The 20,829-nt window shown below is 40.4% G+C and overlaps 1 protein-coding gene across 1 annotated transcript in view; it reads left to right on the plus strand.

Moving 5' to 3' along the window:
* Positions 1-2,986: 2,986 nt before the first annotated feature.
* LOC120522831 overlaps positions 2,987-20,829 on the plus strand; it is a 33,596-nt gene continuing 15,753 nt past the window's right edge. Inside the window, exons 1-3 of the mRNA XM_039743519.1 lie at positions 2,987-3,123; positions 3,697-4,032; positions 19,661-19,999. Coding sequence (XP_039599453.1) covers positions 3,063-3,123; positions 3,697-4,032; positions 19,661-19,999 — 736 coding nt within the window. The 5' untranslated portion in view covers positions 2,987-3,062. The remainder of the gene's footprint in view (positions 3,124-3,696; positions 4,033-19,660; positions 20,000-20,829) is intronic.

A 20,829-nucleotide genomic window follows, 5' to 3' on the forward strand; every position in this document is an offset into this window, starting at 1 on the left:
GAGCTGCATTCCTGCTAATTAAAAACTAGCATACTGCCATGGATCTCTTACACATAGCACCATAGGTTCTTCCACACACAGGTACATGGTACAGGTACAGGTACAATCAACTGAAATTCCAGACAGGTTAACTTGGGTAAACTAATTATGGGACTTATTAACACTAGAAATACCAGAGCCTACGAAAAAACTCATAGATCCGTCCCACCTTAAATCGCTTCTCACCTCTCTGTCAGCGGCTTTTGTCCTTTAAATGTGTTGATAAGCAGCAAAGAGCAAGAGGCCTTCTGTCACATCCCCCACCGGCGCACAGTTTTCTCAGCTCAAGTCTGTTTACCTGCGTGTCAGTTGCTTGGAGTTGTATAGAGTGAGAAGTCACACCTTTTATAAATACTACAGTATATCGTTATTTGGAACACTTGCGTTTCATGTGTGTTCCGTGTCAACAACGATCTATGTAAACACATCATTAAAACTGAAACGTTTTTCATGTTTTAGTAATAATTGACAAAATGTAGACATAAAGTTTATAATGAGTGAAGCCTGAAGTCCAAATATCAAAAAAAAAAAACACTTTCACAAAAGGGGAAATGGGCTTGTAAGCTCATACAAACCGAAATGAATGTAAGTGCCTCTACACACACCTGGTCTGCTTTGGTTAACTCACCACATTTCACCAAAAATGGGTAAATAGGGTCATAAATTAACAAAATAACATTGTAGAAGTATAAAGCTAGTTTTACAAATAAAGACTGTGGATGGGTGGAAGGAGTACAGGAATATGTATAAAGTGTCGGAATACCATCTGGGTTGCCCCTTTTAATTTATGATAGATAATGACAAAACAGGCACTTATGGGTTCAAAAACAGAACCTAAATCAGCCTCTCTGTCTCTCCAAGTAATGGCTCTTGTGAGCAGGTAAGGACTCCATCCTCTAGGTTTGGCCGGGTCTTCTTTTGGTAGCTAACCTCCTCTCCTCCTTTTGGTAGCATCTTGCTTTTATAGCTGTCCGGGTGGAAGGGGTGGGGTCAGTTGCCCTCAATTGTTGTCCTCACTGTTGAGAAAGAGAGAAACAGACGCTAGTGATAGCAGTAGCTCCCCCTGTGGCCCCAGCGGGGTGTTACATACCTTAGGTGAACTCTGAAGGTGTCGCTCAGACATGCATGAGTGACAAGACATACAAAATATATCAACCAAATTTGCTAAATATTACTGATTTCTTTACACTCCACCACAATAACCACACATCTCATAGCCTTTTTGAAAGCTAGCATGCACTGGGATGCCCAAGTCTTTTCATAAGGAATTCCTTCTGTTTTCTGACCTGCAAATGTGTTAATACATATTAAAGACAAGTTCATCAATATTTAATATGTAATATTTCCACTTGTTCAAGCAAATGATTAATTTGATAAATGTCTACAAAAACTTTCATAGATTTGAAATTTGCAAAAAGCCATGTGTCCATCCATTCATGAATACATTTAATGTAATTATAGGTTTGCAGGTAGATAATCCTACGCTCAACACATTAGGATAAAAAAATAATAATTTTAAACAGAAAACACATCATTTTCTTGGCCCCATATGATAGTTGCAGAGTCAAAAAAGGATGCAGTGCTGCTACACAGCAAGAGGCAACAATGTTGCCTATTCAGGAGATAAAATCAAAGCCCTGGTTACATTTCGCAATCATTTTCCACTGTGTTGCAGTAAATCTCACCTCCTTCAAAGGCTCATAGGATATGGCTAACATGTGCTTAAACAAACAAACTTCAAAGAGTTTTGCAAAATTAAAGTGAAGTTGCTCAGACATCAATAATTTTCTCTTTTTGGCCAGACAAAAATTCAATGGATTTTATTAATAGAAGCAAATGAGAAAATGCTTCCTACAATACCATATGGAAACCAGGCATCTCTTTCAGGTATTTATCACCTGCTTAGGTATAGTAACTTTATCTTTTAATTCTGTTTTGTTTTTTTTTTTTCACAAAAGCTTCAGTATAACAGCTTAGGTGTGGTAAGTTTAAAAAGCAGACACATACACATACTCTTTAAGCAGACCTACAACTGAACCCATACTTTTTCCTTAATTAATTTTATAGATTATCAGTCGTTATTGAAATATGTTATACTATAGTATTTTGTCTATAAATTTCAGAAAATATCTTTCATTACCTTCTTACTTTCTAACATTAACCTTGTTTTAGTTCATTTTTTGTATTTAAGATGGGATTCAATTTATGGTTTGTGTGAATAATTAGGATTGCAATTTTTAGAAAAATCTAAATTTTAGATGTTTCATTTAAATGATTTAAACACCATTTTATGTATATATTTTTCAGTGCCATAATACCTACAGTGTAGGTATATGTGTGTGTGCCCGTATTTTGTTTCCTGCCTTGTGCCCAGTGTTGGCTGGGATTGGCTCCAGCAGACCCCCATGACCCTGTAGTTAGGATATAGTAGGTTGGATAATGGATGGATGGACAAAAACCTACACGTTTTACAAAAGAATAATGAGGATAAGTTGGAGAAGCATGGTAAGCAACAAAGAGATACAAGAAGCAAGGAAACTGGCACTCTTTGGACACATATACAGAACGTGGGATAGCAGATAAATTAAGACGATCTTCTTTGTCTTCATCTCTTCACAGTTCCATGTGGGATAGATGTTTTATAAGTTTTGGCCTTATTTTTTTACGACTGCACGCCTTTCCTGATCGCAAACCTCCCCATTTATTTAGACTTGGGACCGGCACCAAAATGGAGGCTGGGTTGGGTAAATAAAGACAATGATACTTGAAAACCTCAAAGAAGTGAGGAAAAGAAGCAAGATGGTTGATCAACATCAGAGAAAAGATAGGACTGAACATCCAAAAGCAGTTCAAATGGCAAAATACAAGGAAGGGATATGAGCATAAGAAAGCTCACACGCTCTTTGGCATTACAGAATGTCTATGGCCCACCCATTTATAACACAGTCGTTGCATTTGTAGTTCACGGTCATCTTTCATCTTTCAGTCCATGTTCCTCTCACAAGCAGTTAAGTTCTCACAATATGAACTCCATGAACGCAATGATTAGTGGCTGGCTAATAGTAATATTCATCGTCAAGAGCGGTAAGCATAAAGCTTCTTATCTGATATCTATCGAGTTAATAGACATAATAGAAAACATCTAATCTAAAAATATAAACCAGATTTTCTTAAGACCATATCATCATTCAATACCAGCTGATTAAAGGAAAAAAACTGGTAATTATGCCCGGAATTGAGCACATATATTTATGTACAACTCCAATTTTCTTAATAGATGCAGTATATTGTAAATGTAGTTTTCAGGAATAGAAAACAAATAACAAAAATAAATTGGTGTATTGTAGAACTTTTTCAATGTACAAAGTATACTGCATGGGTCTTTTTTGTTGCTTTCTAAAAGTGATTAATTTAAAATGTGAAATATCTCTTTTATTTTGAAAATATAGGTTAAAGATAACTTTAGACTTGTTCGTAATTTTTTAATAAGGTTAAGCATCTAAATATCATTCCATTAGATACTAAGCTCATTTATTTAACAGATTTATTTGATGGTAACTTTGCTGTTAAATTCCTTAGTTTACATTACAAATGTGAAATATTATTGTTCTCTATTGCTTACTTTTTACATTTTTTTCTCGATATTCCTTCTCGTAGATTCTGTTAATCAGCCCTTCAGATCCCTGACGGCTCCGGAGGGAGGCTCTGTGACTTTGGTGTGCTCTGCAGACCAGTTCCATCCAAATGACCTCTTTTGGTTTAAACATATTTCTGGACAGGCTCCCCGATACATAATGTCCTACACGAGGTATTCACAACAGGAAACATTTTACGAAGAATTTGAGAATTCTCGCTTCCATATTGAGACAACAAACAGCACTTTCAATCTTAAAATCGAAAAACTGCAGCCAGTGGACATGGCCACATATTACTGTGGAGAGAGGAAATTTGGTCATGTTCTCCTTGGTCCTGGAACTGTTTTGTGCCTTACAGGTAAGCATTTAAACTAGTTTTTTTCTTTTTTCAACATGTTATATGTTACTTATAATCATGATGTTACAGTTATTTATATTCCTGAAAACCAATTTAAAATAAAATAGTAACTCATAGATGCAAGGCTCACCATAGTCCAGAAGAAATCAGAATATGTAGACGTAGTGTAGAGTGTAGCCGCAAGTCCTCACAATTCTAGAAAAGAGAAGCCAGTCCATATCTCATCCTCCTTCTGTGTTATGTTCCCACATTTACCCCCGTGTCCGGGTGTAGACTTTCTAGTTTCTTTCCACACCCCAAAATTTATATCTCCTTCTACTTCTTCCTCTTTATCTTTCCCATTTTCACAGTTTCTTAATGTGCTTGATCAACCTTTTCCATATAGCTGCAGGAGCAAAAAATAATCCCGTGAAAAATACTGAATATTTCTCACAACTCTGAATTAATTTTAACATAATTCTTTTATTTAACCGTTTTATATTGAAACCAGTAACGGCGCACTGCACGATAACGTGCAGTAAATTCACTTGACTTGAGCATTCCTAGTTTTCATCCTCTTTCTCTGTACGTTCATCATCCATTTGCTCAGAGGTTGATGTGCTTGCTGCTTCCTGATCAGCTCTTCTTTTCTCCACCCTAGTGGCCCACTTCTTCTCTTCTTTCGTCAGCATCTTTTTACGTTAAAACTGATTAAGTCAGTATTTGTGTTGCAATTACTTAGTAAATTTTTCACTTAAGATTTCAATCTGCCTCAAGAATGATTTAAGATATGAAGAGGTAGGGGAAGTGACGGCAAAGGTGGTAGGGATTAGAACGGAGCCCGTACCCATGCACCGTATGGCCGCCGTGCTGCGCACTGCCGAGAATTGATTCTACAATAAAATAAAATAAAAAGAGGAATAACATTGGAGGTCAATCATCACCCTGAAAGCGGATAGTAGACGTCACGTAGTATATGTGTACCAAATTTAAGGTCAATAGTTCAACGGTTTACAAGCTACAGGTGATTTAAAATCCTGGACAGTCAAACGGACAGCCACGGTAGCGTATTATATATAAAGATTACTTTGTCAAAATCTACTAAATTATTGGGAATGAATAAAACAGATGCTTTTAGTGTTAATATTTACAGGTTGAGGTGGTTGGAAGTTAACTTAAAATCTGGAGACTGAAAATTGAGATGTCTGTTTCTTTGTAACTTATATTTATTCATACATCCCATTTCAAGCCCACTTGATCCAGCTTAGGGTCACAAAGGAGTAGGAGTCAATCTCAGTTGCACTGGGATCAAGGTAGGAGCCATTTAAATCACAGGCTCCAGTTTATCCCATGCAGTATGTCTGAAGTGTTCCAAAATATATGAGAAGAATACTCGGTGCATTGAATGCTTGTTTACCTCATCATGTAGAATTTCTTTTTACGAAATGTCCTTTCGACTGTTACGTTGATGAAATGCACCTCTTTTAACCTTTGAAATGGAGTCACTGCCTTAAGTCCATATTGGATGGTTTGAAAGTCAGATTTTAATGTAAAGGAAACCAAGGTTGTGACTTTTGGCTTCTCTGACCTGCACAGTGCCTCTGACTGTAATTTTAGTTCACTAGAACCAGACATTAAATCCCGTACTAGGAGTGTAGGTGCGATGTATGATAGTGACCTCAAATTAGGGAAAAATATAAATTTTATAGTTAAGGCATGTTTTTTCCAGCTTTGAATGTTAGCCAAGATTGAGCTCTTTCTGTCTGTTGCAGATCTTGGAAAGATGACTCATGCCTTCATTTGTTTGTGACAGGACTGGTGTAACATACTGGTCCAAAATGCTGCTTCTACACTTTTGATGTGGTAACACATGCGTGACTATATTTCACCAGTATTAGCATCCCTTCATTGGCTTCTGGTCCATTACAGGGTTGATTTTTAGGTGCTGTTGTATGTTTCTAAGTTCTCAAATGGGTTGGCACTTTCTGGTCTTTCCAACCTTCTACACCTTTACATTTCATCTCGCCAACTTGGATCTTCTGATCAGACACTATTAGTAGTGTTGAGGGTTTGACTAAAGCTTAAAGGTCAGTGAGCTTTTGCCACAGCCATTCCTAAGCTTTAGAATAATCAGCCTGCTCATATCAGGTCTGCAACAACTGCGGCCATTTTTAAATCTTCTCTTTGGCTTTTAATTAGAATTGGTTACTTTAATACTTTTATTTTTTCATTTATTTACTACTGTGTAAATAAAATAGTAAATAAATTGTGTGGGGCATCTGTTGGTGAAGAAAGATTCATGGATCTTGACTTTGGCGACAATGCTGTGATCTTCGTGGAGTCAATGGAGGCTCTGATCAGGACGCTTGAGAGACTGAGTGAGGAGTCTGAGTGTCTGGGTTTGCAAGTGTCCTGATAAAAACCAAAGAGCCAGGCCATTAATGACCTCTTGGGCACAGCCATCAGCAGTGTGTCTGTCTGCAGAGAGAGTGACGACCTTGTTGAGAGGTTTAGTTACCTCAGCAGTGACATTCATGGCTCTGGTGACTCTACTTATGAAGTCAGAAGATGGATTGGGAGAGCATGGGTTCATGAGGTCGCTGGAAAGGGGTGTGTGGCGCCTCCTGATATCTATGCAAAAGGATGAAGGTCCAAGTCTTTAGAGTCCTGGTGCTTCCTGTCTTGCTATATGGTTGTGAGACTTGGATGCTATCCAGTGACCAGAGACGAAGACTGGACTCATGTGTCTCTTTGGAGAATCCTTGGGTACCACTGGTTTGACTTTGTGTTGCTCATGGAGTCCCGAATGAGGCACATGACCTGCATTGTGAGGGAGTGTCAGTTACAGCACTACAGCCATGTGGCGCGTTTCCCCAAGGGTGATCCGGCTCGTAAGATCCTTATTGTTGGGGACCCGAGTGGCTGGACCAGGCCAATTGGTCGCCCACATAACACCTGGCTGCGGCAGAGGGAGGGTCATTTCCGGAGGGTGAGACCGGACCGCGTGTCCGCCTGGGGGGTTGCAAACCGGTTGTTTTGTCGTGTAGTGGGTGCGGCAACATGCTGTACCAGTGCAGGCTCCCCAACTTGACTTGACTTGTTTTATGTCTTTTGTCTTCTAATCAATGATTAGAATGTGCTTCAATTATTAAGAGCTCCAGCAGCAGGAAACATAAGACTGGCATATTTTGGTATCACTATAATTGTAAAAAAAAAAATCAACACATATCTTTATTTTTTAAAATTAGAATTTGGCTTGGACAGAGTAATAAAGTAAATTATACCCTGTCTTGCATTAAAAAACCTTATTTTTACAGTAAAAAACAGTAAAATTTTATGTTATTTCAAATAACTGATATCATCTTGTAAAAAAAAGAAAATAAAACTATACTGAACTCCGATTTAACATTTTTTTTTTTTGTTATTTAACAGCTTTTTTTCCATCACTATTTTATTTGGCAATTCAAGTAGCATTACAGAAAAAAAAAAACTATTCAAAAAACAAACACAAAAATTATACACCGTTAAAAAAGGTAAAAATATAGTAAAAAAAAGCACCCATTACTGCCAACCAAAAACCTTAAAATGATAATCATTAACTCTATTTAAAAAAAAATAAAATGAAATGAACTTCCCCTAAAATCACATAACATCATTAAGAGACAAATGACTGTTAATTCCCAGACACTCCTTGTATTCACGAGGTAAATATCTGCTAAAAAAACATGCTTTCTACATACATTATTACAAAGTTTTACTTATTTCAAAGCAGTATTCTAATCCCATAAGAATGCAGATACCTCATGCAAATCTCACTTTAGTGGTCTCATCATCACCCAAATGAACACATTCACCACACCATGCAGTAAAAGGCTCATTTTTACTAGTGAGCTTGTGTTTAAAGAAAATTTATATTCATTTTCAAGTTTATCTTCAATTCAGTTAATTCTTGGCCAGTTCCAAATGATTCCAAATAAATGTTTAGAATATTTAAATTTTCCATAGTTATAGGAGTGGGAAACATAAGACTGGCACATCTTGTAAAGTTGTGCACCACTTTTTAAAAATAAAAAGTTTTAAATGAACAAATATCTTCTTTTTTAAATAAGAGTGTTTAGAATTTTTCTTGGACAAAGTAATAAAAAATAATATGTAATATTGGAATACTAGAACAATCGAGACGAGAACAGGCCATTCAGCCCAACAAAGCTCACCACTCCTGTCCTCTTAATTTTTCTAAAATAACATCAAGTCGAGTTTGGAAAGTCCCTAAAATTCTACTGTCTACCACACTACTTGGTCTCTTATTTCAAGTGTCTACAGTTATCTGTGTAAAGAAAAACTTCCTAATGTTTGTGCAAAATTTACCCTCAATCCACTGTGTCTCCTCTTATTCTCTTTTTGCTTAAACTGTAAAGGCTCGGCTCTTTTAATCTTTCAGACCACCCATTGCGTATTCAAACCTAATATATTTGCTTCCTACACGTAATTCTTCACATTTACTGACATTAAATTTCATCCATCCATCCATTATCCATCGCTTATCCGAGGTCGGGTTGTGGGGGCGGCAGCCTAAGCAGAGAAGCCCAGACCTCCATCTCCCCAGCTACCTCCTCCAGCTCCCCTGGGAGGACCCAGAGGCGTTCCCAGGCCATCCGGGAAATATAATCCCTTCAGCATGTCCTGGGTCTGCCCCGGGGCCTTCTTCCAGTGGGACATGCCCGGAACACCCCCGAGGGAGGCATCCAGGGGGCATTCTGACCAGATGCCCAAACCACCTCAACTGACTCCTCTCAGTGCAGAGGAGCAGCGACTCTACTCCGAGTCTCTCCGGGATAACTGAACTCTTCACCCTATCTCTAAGGGAAAGTCCAGCCATCCTGCGGAGAACTCATTTCGGCCACTTGTATACGCGATCTTGCTCTTTCGGTCACTATCCAAAGCTTGTGGCCATAGGTGAGGGTCGGAACGTAGATTGACTGGTAAATCAACAGCCTCGCCTTTTGGCTCAGCTCTCTCTTCACCACGGCGGACTGTTGCAGAGCCTGCATTACTGCGGATGCCGCACCGATCCGTCTGTCAACCTCCCACTCCATTCTTCCCTCACTCGTGAACAAGACCCCAAGATACTTGAACTCCTCCACTTGAGGCAGTAATGTGTTCCCAACCAGGAGAGAGCATTCCACCCTTTTCCAGGTGAGAACCATGGCCTCGGATTTAGAGGTGCTGACTCTCATCCCCGCCGCTTCACACTCGGCTGTGAACCGCTCCAGTGAGAGCTGGAGGTCACTTTCAGATGAAGCCAACAGACCCACGTCATCCGCAAATAAGAGAGACGAGATTCTGAGGTCACTGAACCAGACCCCCTCCGCTCCTTGGCTGCGCCTAGAAATTCTGTCCATAAAACTTATGAACAGAATCGGTGACAAAGGGCAGCCCTGGCGGAGTCCAACCTCAACAGGAAACGAGTTTGACTTATTACCGGCAATGCGGACCAAGCTCCTTCTCCTCCTGTACAGGGACTGAATGGCTCGTAACAACGAGCCTTGTACCCCTTACTCTTGGAGCACACCCCACAGGATGCTTCGAGGAACACGGTCGAATGTCTTCTCCAAATCCATAAAACACATGTGGACTGGTTGGGCAAACTCCCAAGCCCCCTCCAGGATCCTGGCCAGGGAGTAGAGCTGGTCCAGTGTTCCGCGGCCGGAACGGAATCCGTATTGTTCCTCTTGAATCTGACATTCATCCATTGACTGAACTCTCTTCTCCAGCACCCCTGAAGAGACCACAAATTTCATCTGCCACAAATCTTCCTAAGCCTGTATGCTGTCCAAGCCCCTCTGTAATTATTTAACAGATTTTAGATTATCTGCCAATCCACCTAGCTTGGCATTAGTAAGAAACTTAACCAGCTTGTTACTTATATTCCTATCTAAATCAAAATGACAGAGGCCCTAGCGCTGTCCCATGATGGACACCACTCTTAATATCGGCCAGTTCTGATGAGGTTCCTCGCACCATCACTCTCATCTTCCTGTGTTTTACCCAGTTTTGCACCCATCTACATACAGCACCCTGAACTCCCACTTCTTTAGTTTGATGCCCACTCTCTCATGTGGCACTTCATCAAATGTTTTCTGAAAGTCCAGATAAATAATATCATGTGCTCCTCTTTGATCAAATCATTTTCTTGCTTTCTCATAAAATTCCAATTGTTGGTTAAACATGACCTCCTCTTGTTTGTCTGCTTTAACATGAAAGATAACTACTTCAAATGAGAAAACGAAGGTATTGCAGTGGTGTTCTCCCCATAGAGTTTGTATGTCTGTATTTTCTTTCCCGGGTGCTCTACATTGTACTCGATGCTTGCTGAGATAACTTCCAGGTCCCTTGCTTGGGTAAGATAGTAATGTCATATGTTTAAAACCTCTTTTTATCAAAAACGAATATGTAGAATTCTGAATGGACTCTGTAAATATATATAAATAAATATTTTAAAATTTTCATATAGGCAGATTATAAATTTACTAGCCAACGCGCGGTGTACCATACGCCGCATAATCAGGCCGGTTTTTTAATGATTTTTAAGCACAGGGAGAAAATTAACATTTGAAAAATCAGTAATGTAATAAATCAACAAGAAAAGCAACATTGTAACAATGCACGGAACGAACCAACATACAATCGTCCGTGCGGCACTCAGGCACGGAGGGTGGAACGGGAAGATAGAAGAAGGATGTCCATTCTGTTCCCTCCGTCATGCTAGTCTGCTGATTTCTCGTTCAGTATGCACTGCCTGCTCATGTGCCCACCTTCAACTCGTCACTCGAGTCGTTGTCGTCTTTGCACAGTCCAGATGCACCTGTGACTAACATAGACTTTTCATTGCTCTGTGCGATTTTGGCTGCCTTTCTATATATAATTCACCAAGACATCCGACCACGGTGGTAGTGATCGGTCGGGATGTACAAAGTGCAGGAGCATCTAAGAAGACGCATGTTGTCGCGGATGCAAATTGCTTTATGTAGCGTGTAAAACAGTTTGCTATGATGCACGCGGTCGTGCGTCGTAACCGAAAACTCATTTTTTAAAGACTGCTCACTTCATTGTGTTTTAACCTCAGTTGTAAAGGAATGTTTTAAGGATCCCATGGGATACCCCTCACAAACCGTTTTACACGCTGCATATGGCGATTCACCTCCGCGAGAAACACGCCTCTATTAACAGTCAGTGTGGGTCGGAGGTGCATGTGGCCTCTACGACAGACGAATATAAATGACGCTGTTTTTTCTGTGTCGTCGCGTCCGAGTTGGTGGGCGTGGCTCTGCGAGTTGTCGTCGTATCCAATGGTCTTGGAGTTGGTGGGCGTGGCTCCTTCCTGTGTGCTCCATAGGTGTCTCACTTGTCGGCGGCTTAGTGAATCCATGCCCCTTCCGGCGTGCTTTCCATGGGTGTCTTGCCTTAGTGAATTATATGTATAGATATTCATAGATTTATATTATTGGTAAAGACCTGCACTCTTTTAGGATTTCAATACTTAACTTGAAATAAGTAAAATTTTTCTATATGAAAAACATTTTTTTAACAGAGATTTGTCTTGTGAATACAAGGAATATCTCTGAATTAACAGTCATTTGCCATTTAATGACATAATAGAAAATGCTATGATTTTAGGGTTTGTTTGTCTTTTTAAACACGGCAAGTGATTGTCATTAGAAGGTTTTTGGTTTGCCCCCATTGCTGTCATGCTTTTTTTAACCTATTTTTATGATTTTGTTTTTCACTTGGAATGCAGTTCTTTTTACATTTATTTATTTTAATGTGCAGCACTTTGGTCAACATTGATTGTTTTAGATGTGCTTTATAAAGAAACGCGACTAAACAACCTGTCACATCCCAGAGATGTGCGTATTATGTTAATTCTATACTCTACAGTAAATCATTCCCATATGAATGAGCGTGGCTGTGTGTGTCGCTGTCCCCTGAGATGACATCTGACATCCTGTCCCGACTTGGCCCCCACTGAGACCCAATGATTTCATAGTGTTGTTGTTAGGTGCCACTGAGTCGATTCCAACTCATAGCAGCCCTTTGTACGACACAATGAAAAAATTGCACGATCCTCACAGTTTCAGACATTGTTGAAACCACTGTATCAATCCATCTCGTAGGGGGTCTTTCTCTCTTTGGATGTCCTTCCACTCTACCAAGCATGATGTCCTTTTCATTGGAGTGATCCCTTCTGATAACATGTCCAAAGTATGCATGACGGAGTTTCACCATCCTTCCCGCTAAGGAACAACCCGGTTGTACTTCCTCCAAGGCAGACCTGGCTGTCCATGATTCAGTGTGGTGCTGAGGTGTCACTGGCTGCACTCGCATCCGAGTGGTTGGAGTTGTGGTGGGTGAGGCAATGTGCTGTAATCAGTGCATGCTGCCAACCTGTCCAAGACACATTCAATAATCTTCAACGGTCTTCCTCATTCATTGTCCAGCTTTTGCAACCATAGGAAGTGATTGAAAACACCATGGCTTGAAACAGACACACCTTAGTCCTCACAGGGGCATCTTTATTTTTAAACACTCTGGAGAGGTCTTTTACTGCAGATTTTCCCAATGTAATATGCTATCTGATTTCATAGTAGGCTCCCTGAATTGGAAAAGCCAGTAATGAAATAATCGGCTAGATGAATGGATGGTTTAATTATAATCAAAGATAAACTTAATTTGTATATAGCTAAGGTGTACATTATTCATCAAACACTAATTACACCATACACACTTTGATGCTGTTCACTTTATTTGCTATATAATGACTTACTCAGACACATTTATAATATAAAATGCCAAGGCACATATCCGGTACTCAGTAAATATAAAGTTAGACACAAAGTATTTATAAAATGTAACTGGAAGAAATATGAATAGCAAGATAGAAAATGTAGGCATAGCGTAACTTTCAATTATGTTCGGTGACTAAGTTAAGCGTTATGAAAGTTGGAGAATTTCACTTTTTTTTAGTAATTTCATTCAAAGGTCCATTATCACATTTTTGTTCATTAAATATTTTAGTAACAGTGAGTCATATGAAAGAATAGCAGAGATAATAGAATGTAATTCTATGTGTTAGTAGACTGTACTAAATCTGTGCTTTTTAACTGCACTTTACTATGTCATATAGTTAAAAAATGTAGCCTAAATTGGCTGGTGGTGGCTCAAAAACTTTCACACAATGAAGATTCTAATTAAGGTGATGTAAAAATGTGTGTTAGTGCTGGAGAGTCTGAGACAAATTGTTGTTCAATTTTCTTAAACATAACATTTCTGAAAATATACCATATTACATCTTGCCTGAAGAAGGGGCCTGAGTTGCCTCGAAAGCTTGCATATTGTAATCTTTTTACTTAGCCAATAAAAGGGGTCATTTTGCTTGACTTCTCACTGAAAATATCTGGGCTGTGGAGTCGGTAGATAAACCTTTCAACTCCGACTCCTTAGTTTCCGGTACTTCTGACTTCCCGACTCCGACTCCTCTGTATTTAATATGCTAATATATTTTCCATGTTGATTGAAGGAGGGCAACAGAACACATCATTTAACCACATAACTACTGGCTAGGACGCTGACTCTATACCGCATTGGCCAGTTTAAACAAAAGACAAAGAAATGAAATCAATAAGGTTTTATTTACTGTTTTTATCAAGTGGCTATAAAGTAGTATAAATGCATAAAAATCAGGAACTGGAACCTTACCAGTTCAAAAATATAAACCACATTCTTTGGTAGTTTTAAAACAAAAACAAAGCTTAACTACATGAACAAAAAACCAAAGCTTTGTATATTAAACTTGGAATACAGTTGTAGAGTAGAATAGCTGTTAAATATAATCCAAAATTAACTCAATGCAGTGTTCTAAGAAACAGAATTGCTTCTGCCAGATCCTCTTTCATAGAAGGTCTTAAATCTGACTTGATTATTTTTAGAGCTTTCAACACCGACTTGGGTGGGTGGCATCGCTGTTACAGTTCTAGCCACATCACTAATAATCTCTAGATCAACAAGGATGGCTTCTTCTACAGTCAGTTTCGATGAGTGATCATACTTTTCAATTTCTTTTAATTCTTTAAAAAAAACTCCTGCTGGAATCTCATTATTTAGACATTTACTGGTCAGTTATCTTTAAAGCATAGGTGACATCGCTTTGCTTTTGAAACTTCCATTTTGTCCAAGTAAGAATCAAAGTCTAATTCTTCATTTGAAGAGGATGATCCTGAGTTTCCAGTGTTTATAGCTTCATCCAGTGATGGTGTTTCAGGTAGTAGTAATCCCTTCATGTGAACTGTTACATCATAGAGTGTCTTTTTTCATTATCAATCTGGTCACTGCTCAACAAAATTCAGCTCAGTGGATCAACATAAATTGCAGCTAACAAGATTTGATTATCCAGTAAGAGACATTCTCTTTTCTTCATTGAAGATACAATGCCATCAGTTATTAACCCTCCACTTTTGTTCAGGCAATATATCAAGCTCTTACATTCAAAGAAAACTTTACCGGGTGTTAAATCTTCATATTGCAACCATCCATCCATCCTCTTCCGCTTATCCGAGGTCGGGTCGCGGGGGTAGCAGGTTAAGCAGAGAAGCCCAGACTTCCCTCTCCCCGGCCACTTCTTCCAGCTCTTCTGGGAGAATCCCAAGGCGTTCCCAGGCCAGCCGGGAGACATAGTCCCTCCAGTGTGTCCTGGGTCTTCCCCGGGGCCTCCTCCTGGTTGGAGGTGCCCGGAATACCTCACCAGGGAGGCATCCAGGAGGCATCTTGATCAGATGCCCGAGCCACCTCATCTGACTCCTCTCAATGCTCTACTCTGAGCCTTTCCTGGATGACTGAGCTTCTCACCCTATCTTTAAGGGAAAGCCCAGACACCCTGCGAAGGAAACTCATTTCAGCCGCTTGTATTCGCGATCTCGTTCTTTCGGTCACTACCCATAGCTCATGACCATAGGTGAGGGTAGGAACGTAGATTGACTGGTAAATTGAGAGCTTTGCCTTACGGCTCAGCTCTTTTTTCACCACGACAGACCGATGCAGAGCCCGCATCACTGCGGATGCCGCACCGATCCGCCTGTCAATCTCACAATCCATTCTTCCCTCACTTGTGAACTAGACCCCGAGATACTTAAACTCCTCCACTTGGGGCAGGATCTCGCCCCCAACCCTGAGAGGGCACACCACCCTTTTCCGCTGAGGACCATGGTCTTGGATTTGAGGTGCTGATTCTCATCCCAGCCGCTTCACACTCAGCTGCGAACCGATCCAGAGAGAGCTGAAGATCACGGCCTGATGAAGCAAACAGGACAACATCATCTGCAAAAGCAGTGACCCAATCCTGAGTCCACCAAACCGACCCTTCAACACCCTGGTTGCGCCTAGAAATTCTGTCCATAAAAGTTATGAACAGAATCGGTGACAAAGGGCAGCCCTGGCGGAGTCCAACTCTCACTGGAAACGGGCTCGACTTACTGCCGGCAATGTGGACCAAGCTCTGACTCCAGTTGTACAGGGACCGAACAGCTCTTATCAGGGGGTCTGGTGCCCCATACTCCTGAGCACCCCCACAGGATTCCCCGAGGGACACGGTCGAACGCCTTTTCCAAGTCCACAAAGCACATGTAGACTGGTTGGGCAAACTCCCATGCACCCTCCAGGATCCTGCTAAGGGTGTAGAGCTGGTCCACTGTTCCGCGACCAGGACGAAAACCACACTGTTCCTCCTGAATCCGAAGTTCGACTATCCGACGGACCCTCCTCTCCAGAACCCCCGAATAGATTTTCCAGGGAGGCTGAGGAGTGTGATCCCTCTGTAGTTGGAACACACCCTCCGTCCCCTTTTAAAGAGGGGATCACCACCCCGGTCTGCCAATCCAGAGGCACTGTCCCCGATGTCCATGCGATGTTGCAGAGACGTGTCAACCAAGACAGTCCTACAACATCCAGAGCCTTAAGGAACAAGCGCGATCTCATCCACCCCTGGGGCCCTGCCAACAAGGAGTTTTTTGACCACCTTGGTGACTTCAGTCCCAGAGATGGTAGAGCCCACCTCAGAGTCCCCAGGCTCTGCTTCCTCATTGGAAGGCATGTTAGTGGGATTGAGGGTGTCTTCAAAGTACTCCCCCCACTGACCCACAGCGTCCCGAGTCAAGGTCAGCAGCGCACCATCCCCACCATTTACGGTGTTGACACTGCACTGCTTCCCCTTCCTGAGACGCCGGACGGTGGACTAGAATCTCCTCGAAGCCGTCCGAAAGTCGTTCTCCATGGCCGAGGGCGTGGCGGACCTGTGGCCTCAGGTGGTGAAGCAGCAGCCGCTCCATGGTCTTCATCAGATGTGACATCAAAGCAACAGGCCGGAAGTCATTCAGCTCACTAGGACGTGATACCTTTGGGACAGGGGTGATACAAGATGTTTTCCAAAGCCTCTGGACTCTCCCCTGTTCCAGGCTCAGGTTGAAGATGCGCTGTAGAGGACTCCCCAGTTCCAATGCACAGGCCTTCAGCAGTCGTGGCGATACACCATCTAGACCCGCTGCTTTGCTGGCACGAAGTCTTTTCAGCTCTCTGCTCACATGGGCTGCTGTAATTGTGGGTGGGGATGTCTCTGCTGATATCAGCAGAAGGATGGGTGGAGGATGCAGTACTCCGAGGTGAGAGTAGGTTAGGGTGGTCAAACCTATTAAAGAAGTTGTTCATCTGGTTTGCTCTCCACGTCTCTCTCGATGGTGGCACCCCGCTTCGAGCTGCAACCAGTGATGATCTTCATCTCATCCCACACTTCCTTCATGCTGTTGTTCTGCAACTTCTGCTGCAGCTTTCTCCTGTACTGCTCTTTCGCTGCCCTGAGCTGGACTCGGAGTTCCTTCTGCACGCACTTGAGCTCATGCTGATCACCACCTTTAAAAGCCCTTTTTTTCTGGTTCAAAAGGCCCTTGATGTCACTTGTAATCCATGGCTTGTTGTTAGCACATTTATATAGCACATTTAAAACAACATAGGAATTCTGTGGCCAAAGTGCTTTAGAATAAAAGAATAAAAGAAAACATACAATTAACATGAATAACATAAATAGAAATAAAATACATTAACATAAATTAAATAAATAATAAATAGTCAGATTACATAATCACAATGAGGAAACCATCAGTATTACTGAAAGTCATGAAAAGCAAGTGAATAGAAATGAGTCTTTAATCTCGTTTTGAACAGTTCAGTTGTAGACGACTCCTTTATGTGATGAGGTAAAGAGTTCCACAGATGAGGTGCCACAGCTGTCCCCCTTAGTTTTACACTTAGTATGAGGGACAACAAGAGACAACTGACCAGAAGATCTAAGCACTCTAGATGGCTGGTGTAAAGCACACAATTCGGATAAATAGGCAGGAGCGAGCCCATGTAAAGATTTAAAAACTAGCAACAAGATTTTAAAATCATTTCGAAAACTGACAGGCAGCCAGTGTAAAGAAACAAATATTGGAGAAACAGAATTAGACTTTCTTGCCCCAACCAGAAAGCGAGCGGCAGCATTCTGGACCAACTGTAACCTGCGTATCAGAGATTTGCTAATCCTAGAGTACAGCGAGTTGCAGTAATCGAGGCGAGAAAAGACAAAAGCATGAGTAGCTTTCTCAAGATCCCTAGAAGATAAAAAAAGGCTTGATCTTAGCTAATAGACAAAGCTAGAAAAAGCAACTCTTGACTACAGAATTAAACTGTTTCTCAAAAGAGAGGTTACTGCCAAAGATAAAAACAAGATTGCGGACTTGAGGTTTGCAAAGGACAGAGAAAGAGCCCAGAAGTCCAAGACTAATATGGACTTTAGCTGATGGACCCACTATAAGCACCTCCATTTTATTTTGACTCAGATCAAAATGGATCCCTGAGGAACACCACATTTAAGAGGAGCAGTAGACGAAAAAAAGGAATTTAAAGTCACTGAAAAGTGTCTACCAGTTAGATATGACCTGAACCAGTTAAGAGCAGCCCCTTTAAGCCCAACAAGATGTTCAAACTGCAACAGCAGCATCTCATGGTCAATAGTGTCAAAGGCAGCGGACAGGTCAAGGAGGAGAAGGAGAACAGCCCCACCTGAGTCAGTAATAATAGCAATGTCGTTGAATACTTTCAGGAGGGCCATCTCAACACCATGATAACACCTAAAGCCAAATCGGTAGATCTCAAATAAATTATTGGAATTAAGGTGATCAACCAATTGATTATAACTATTGTTTGTGAAATGGGACATTTGAACTTGCTGGGCTTTTTTTTTCATTACAATTAAAATTTATTAAGAGCCGGAGTGGGTACATTTTTGCCGACTCCGACTCTAGGTACCCAAATTGTCTCCGACTCCTCGACTCCACAGCCCTGGAAAATATACCCAACAGAGTAGAAGCCAATAATTAGCAAATGAAAAAGAACTATTAATAGAAAATGACCAATACTAGTATAATATCAGTATTACCCTATAAAAGGAAAAAAAGGATTTGAAATAAGTTCCCCATCTAGCTATTACTTTTAGTTAAAATCCAGTAATTCATTAAAATTATAAAAAATAGGTGACACTAATGTTAAAGATTTTAATTTCTTTTTTGAAGATACACAGCAACAAAACCAGCCCTTCAACCACCGATAAACTGAAATCCACGCTCATTCCGTTGTATGTTATACCACTAAGTAACCGCACTACCACTTTTCTTCATGGTCCTCTGTTTTCAGGGCACCATGAAATGTATGCAAATACCCTTCTAAATTGAAGTCTGTTATATGTAGTTTGAATTGTTTGATTTGTATTTTCAAACTGTGGAGCAGAGAGGGAAACCAAGGAAAAAAATGGGTCTTTGTCAAAAAACATGAAGGAGGGCACTGTTTATTCTTAATTACAAAGTGATGTAAAATGATTGTTTTTCTTTTTCATTTTTCTAGAAGTGTGAAATTTTCAAATGACTCAAAACAGGGCGGGGAAATTTCTACTGTTAGCATAAAAGATAAGAACCTGAATTTGAATTAAATGTAACAGAAATCAATACACACACACAGTCAGTCATTTTCCCGACCAGCTATATCCTAATATCTTCTTATATAAAACGCTACCGTGGCTGTCCGTTTGTCTGTCCAGGACCTGTAGCTCACAAACCGTTTGACCTGAAATTTGGTACACATATACTACATGACCACTACTGTCCACTTTCAGGGTGACGATTGACCTCCAAGGTCAATCATCAGTCCAGGAGGGTCAAGGTCAAAAATCAAAGCCTGAAATTTGGTACACATATACTATGCTAAAATTCAGCACTATAGCTTAATATTAAAAGCAAAGAGTTTTCAAATTATTACTTTTAATTTTTATTTTATTTTATTGTAGAATTAACCCTCGGCAGTGGGCAGCAGGGGGGCTGTGCAGCACAAGTGTATGGGTGCTGTTCTCATTCTCTACCACCTTCACCGTCACTTCCCCTACCTCTTCATATCTTAAATCATTGAACACATATATGGTCGACGAAGGTCAAGGATCAACGGAGTATGGTCAAGTCAAGTGTGTCCAGTACGCCGTTACTGTCTAGTATATAAATATATTTCTTTTTTCAATCAGGTACTGCCACAGAACACAGAAGAAATGAGCACCCAGTCCTCGAGCTGGCCCTCGATGGGCACAATATGATGCTGAGTTGCACTGTAAAGCGAGACGTGTATGGTGACGATCACAGTGTTTATTGGTTTTGGCAGAACACAGGAGGGCTTCTTCAAGGAATTTCACATGATATTGTGAACAAGTCTCTAAGGATGGACAAAGATTCAGCAAAATATGTATATATTGCTTACAAACATAACGTTAGCACTCTACATGCTGGAACATTCTACTGTGCTGTAGCGATGTGTGCCGGAATCTTTATCAGCAACGGAACAACGCTTCATCTTTCGGGTGACTCTGGTAATGATCATATTTAAATGTATTTCGATTTTGTAGCTTTTATGTTATATTTGTAGGTATTATGTATCACAATGAAATGATAAACTGATGTAGGATTACTAAAATTGATCTGAGTTGATAAGAATTGAATTTTAATTATTTTGAAATAGCAGGGTGTTCCCTTAGTTTTCATAGCCACATTGGAAGACTTCTGGTTTTTCCGATCAAGCTATGTGTACTGTCACCACTAAAAAAAATACTGTGGTACAAATGATCATATTAATTAAAGAAATAAACTTATCCTCTACTAGGACAAGTTTGAAAAACCCTCTTTGAGTCAGAAACTAGGCAGGAGAAAACTTGTCCATTGCGGCTTTAATTGTCTCTTCAGCAAATGCCGGAGAGGGAGCATTCATCACAGCAATCTGTTACAAAATGATCAGAATAATAAGGACAGAGGTCCATTTGATAAACAGTTGAATTTACATGATAGTGTTGATTAATCACACATCACTTGACATTTAGTCTGATCGGTTCGTTGGTTTACACACCCAGATAACTTAATAACTAAAAGTCTATTTTACCACACTCTTATTCTTCATATATCTTTCAGATTTAGCTATTATCCTTAAAATTTCTGTGTATGTGACAACTTTCCAATCTCGTTATTTACATGACATCTGCTGATTTCTTAATTATTTACTGGTGCACTTTGTGTATCACATCGACCTTCCTCTTAGTACATTTAGTTAACCATTTCAGGAGCTCTCTTCATGACACTTATGCTTTTATATTTCAATATGCACTGCAAACCAAAATACTTAACTATTGTTACCTCCAGATTATTCTCT

This window comes from Polypterus senegalus, chromosome 2 (genome assembly GCF_016835505.1).
Source record: "Polypterus senegalus isolate Bchr_013 chromosome 2, ASM1683550v1, whole genome shotgun sequence".
NCBI classification, from domain to species: Eukaryota; Metazoa; Chordata; class Cladistia; order Polypteriformes; family Polypteridae; genus Polypterus; species Polypterus senegalus.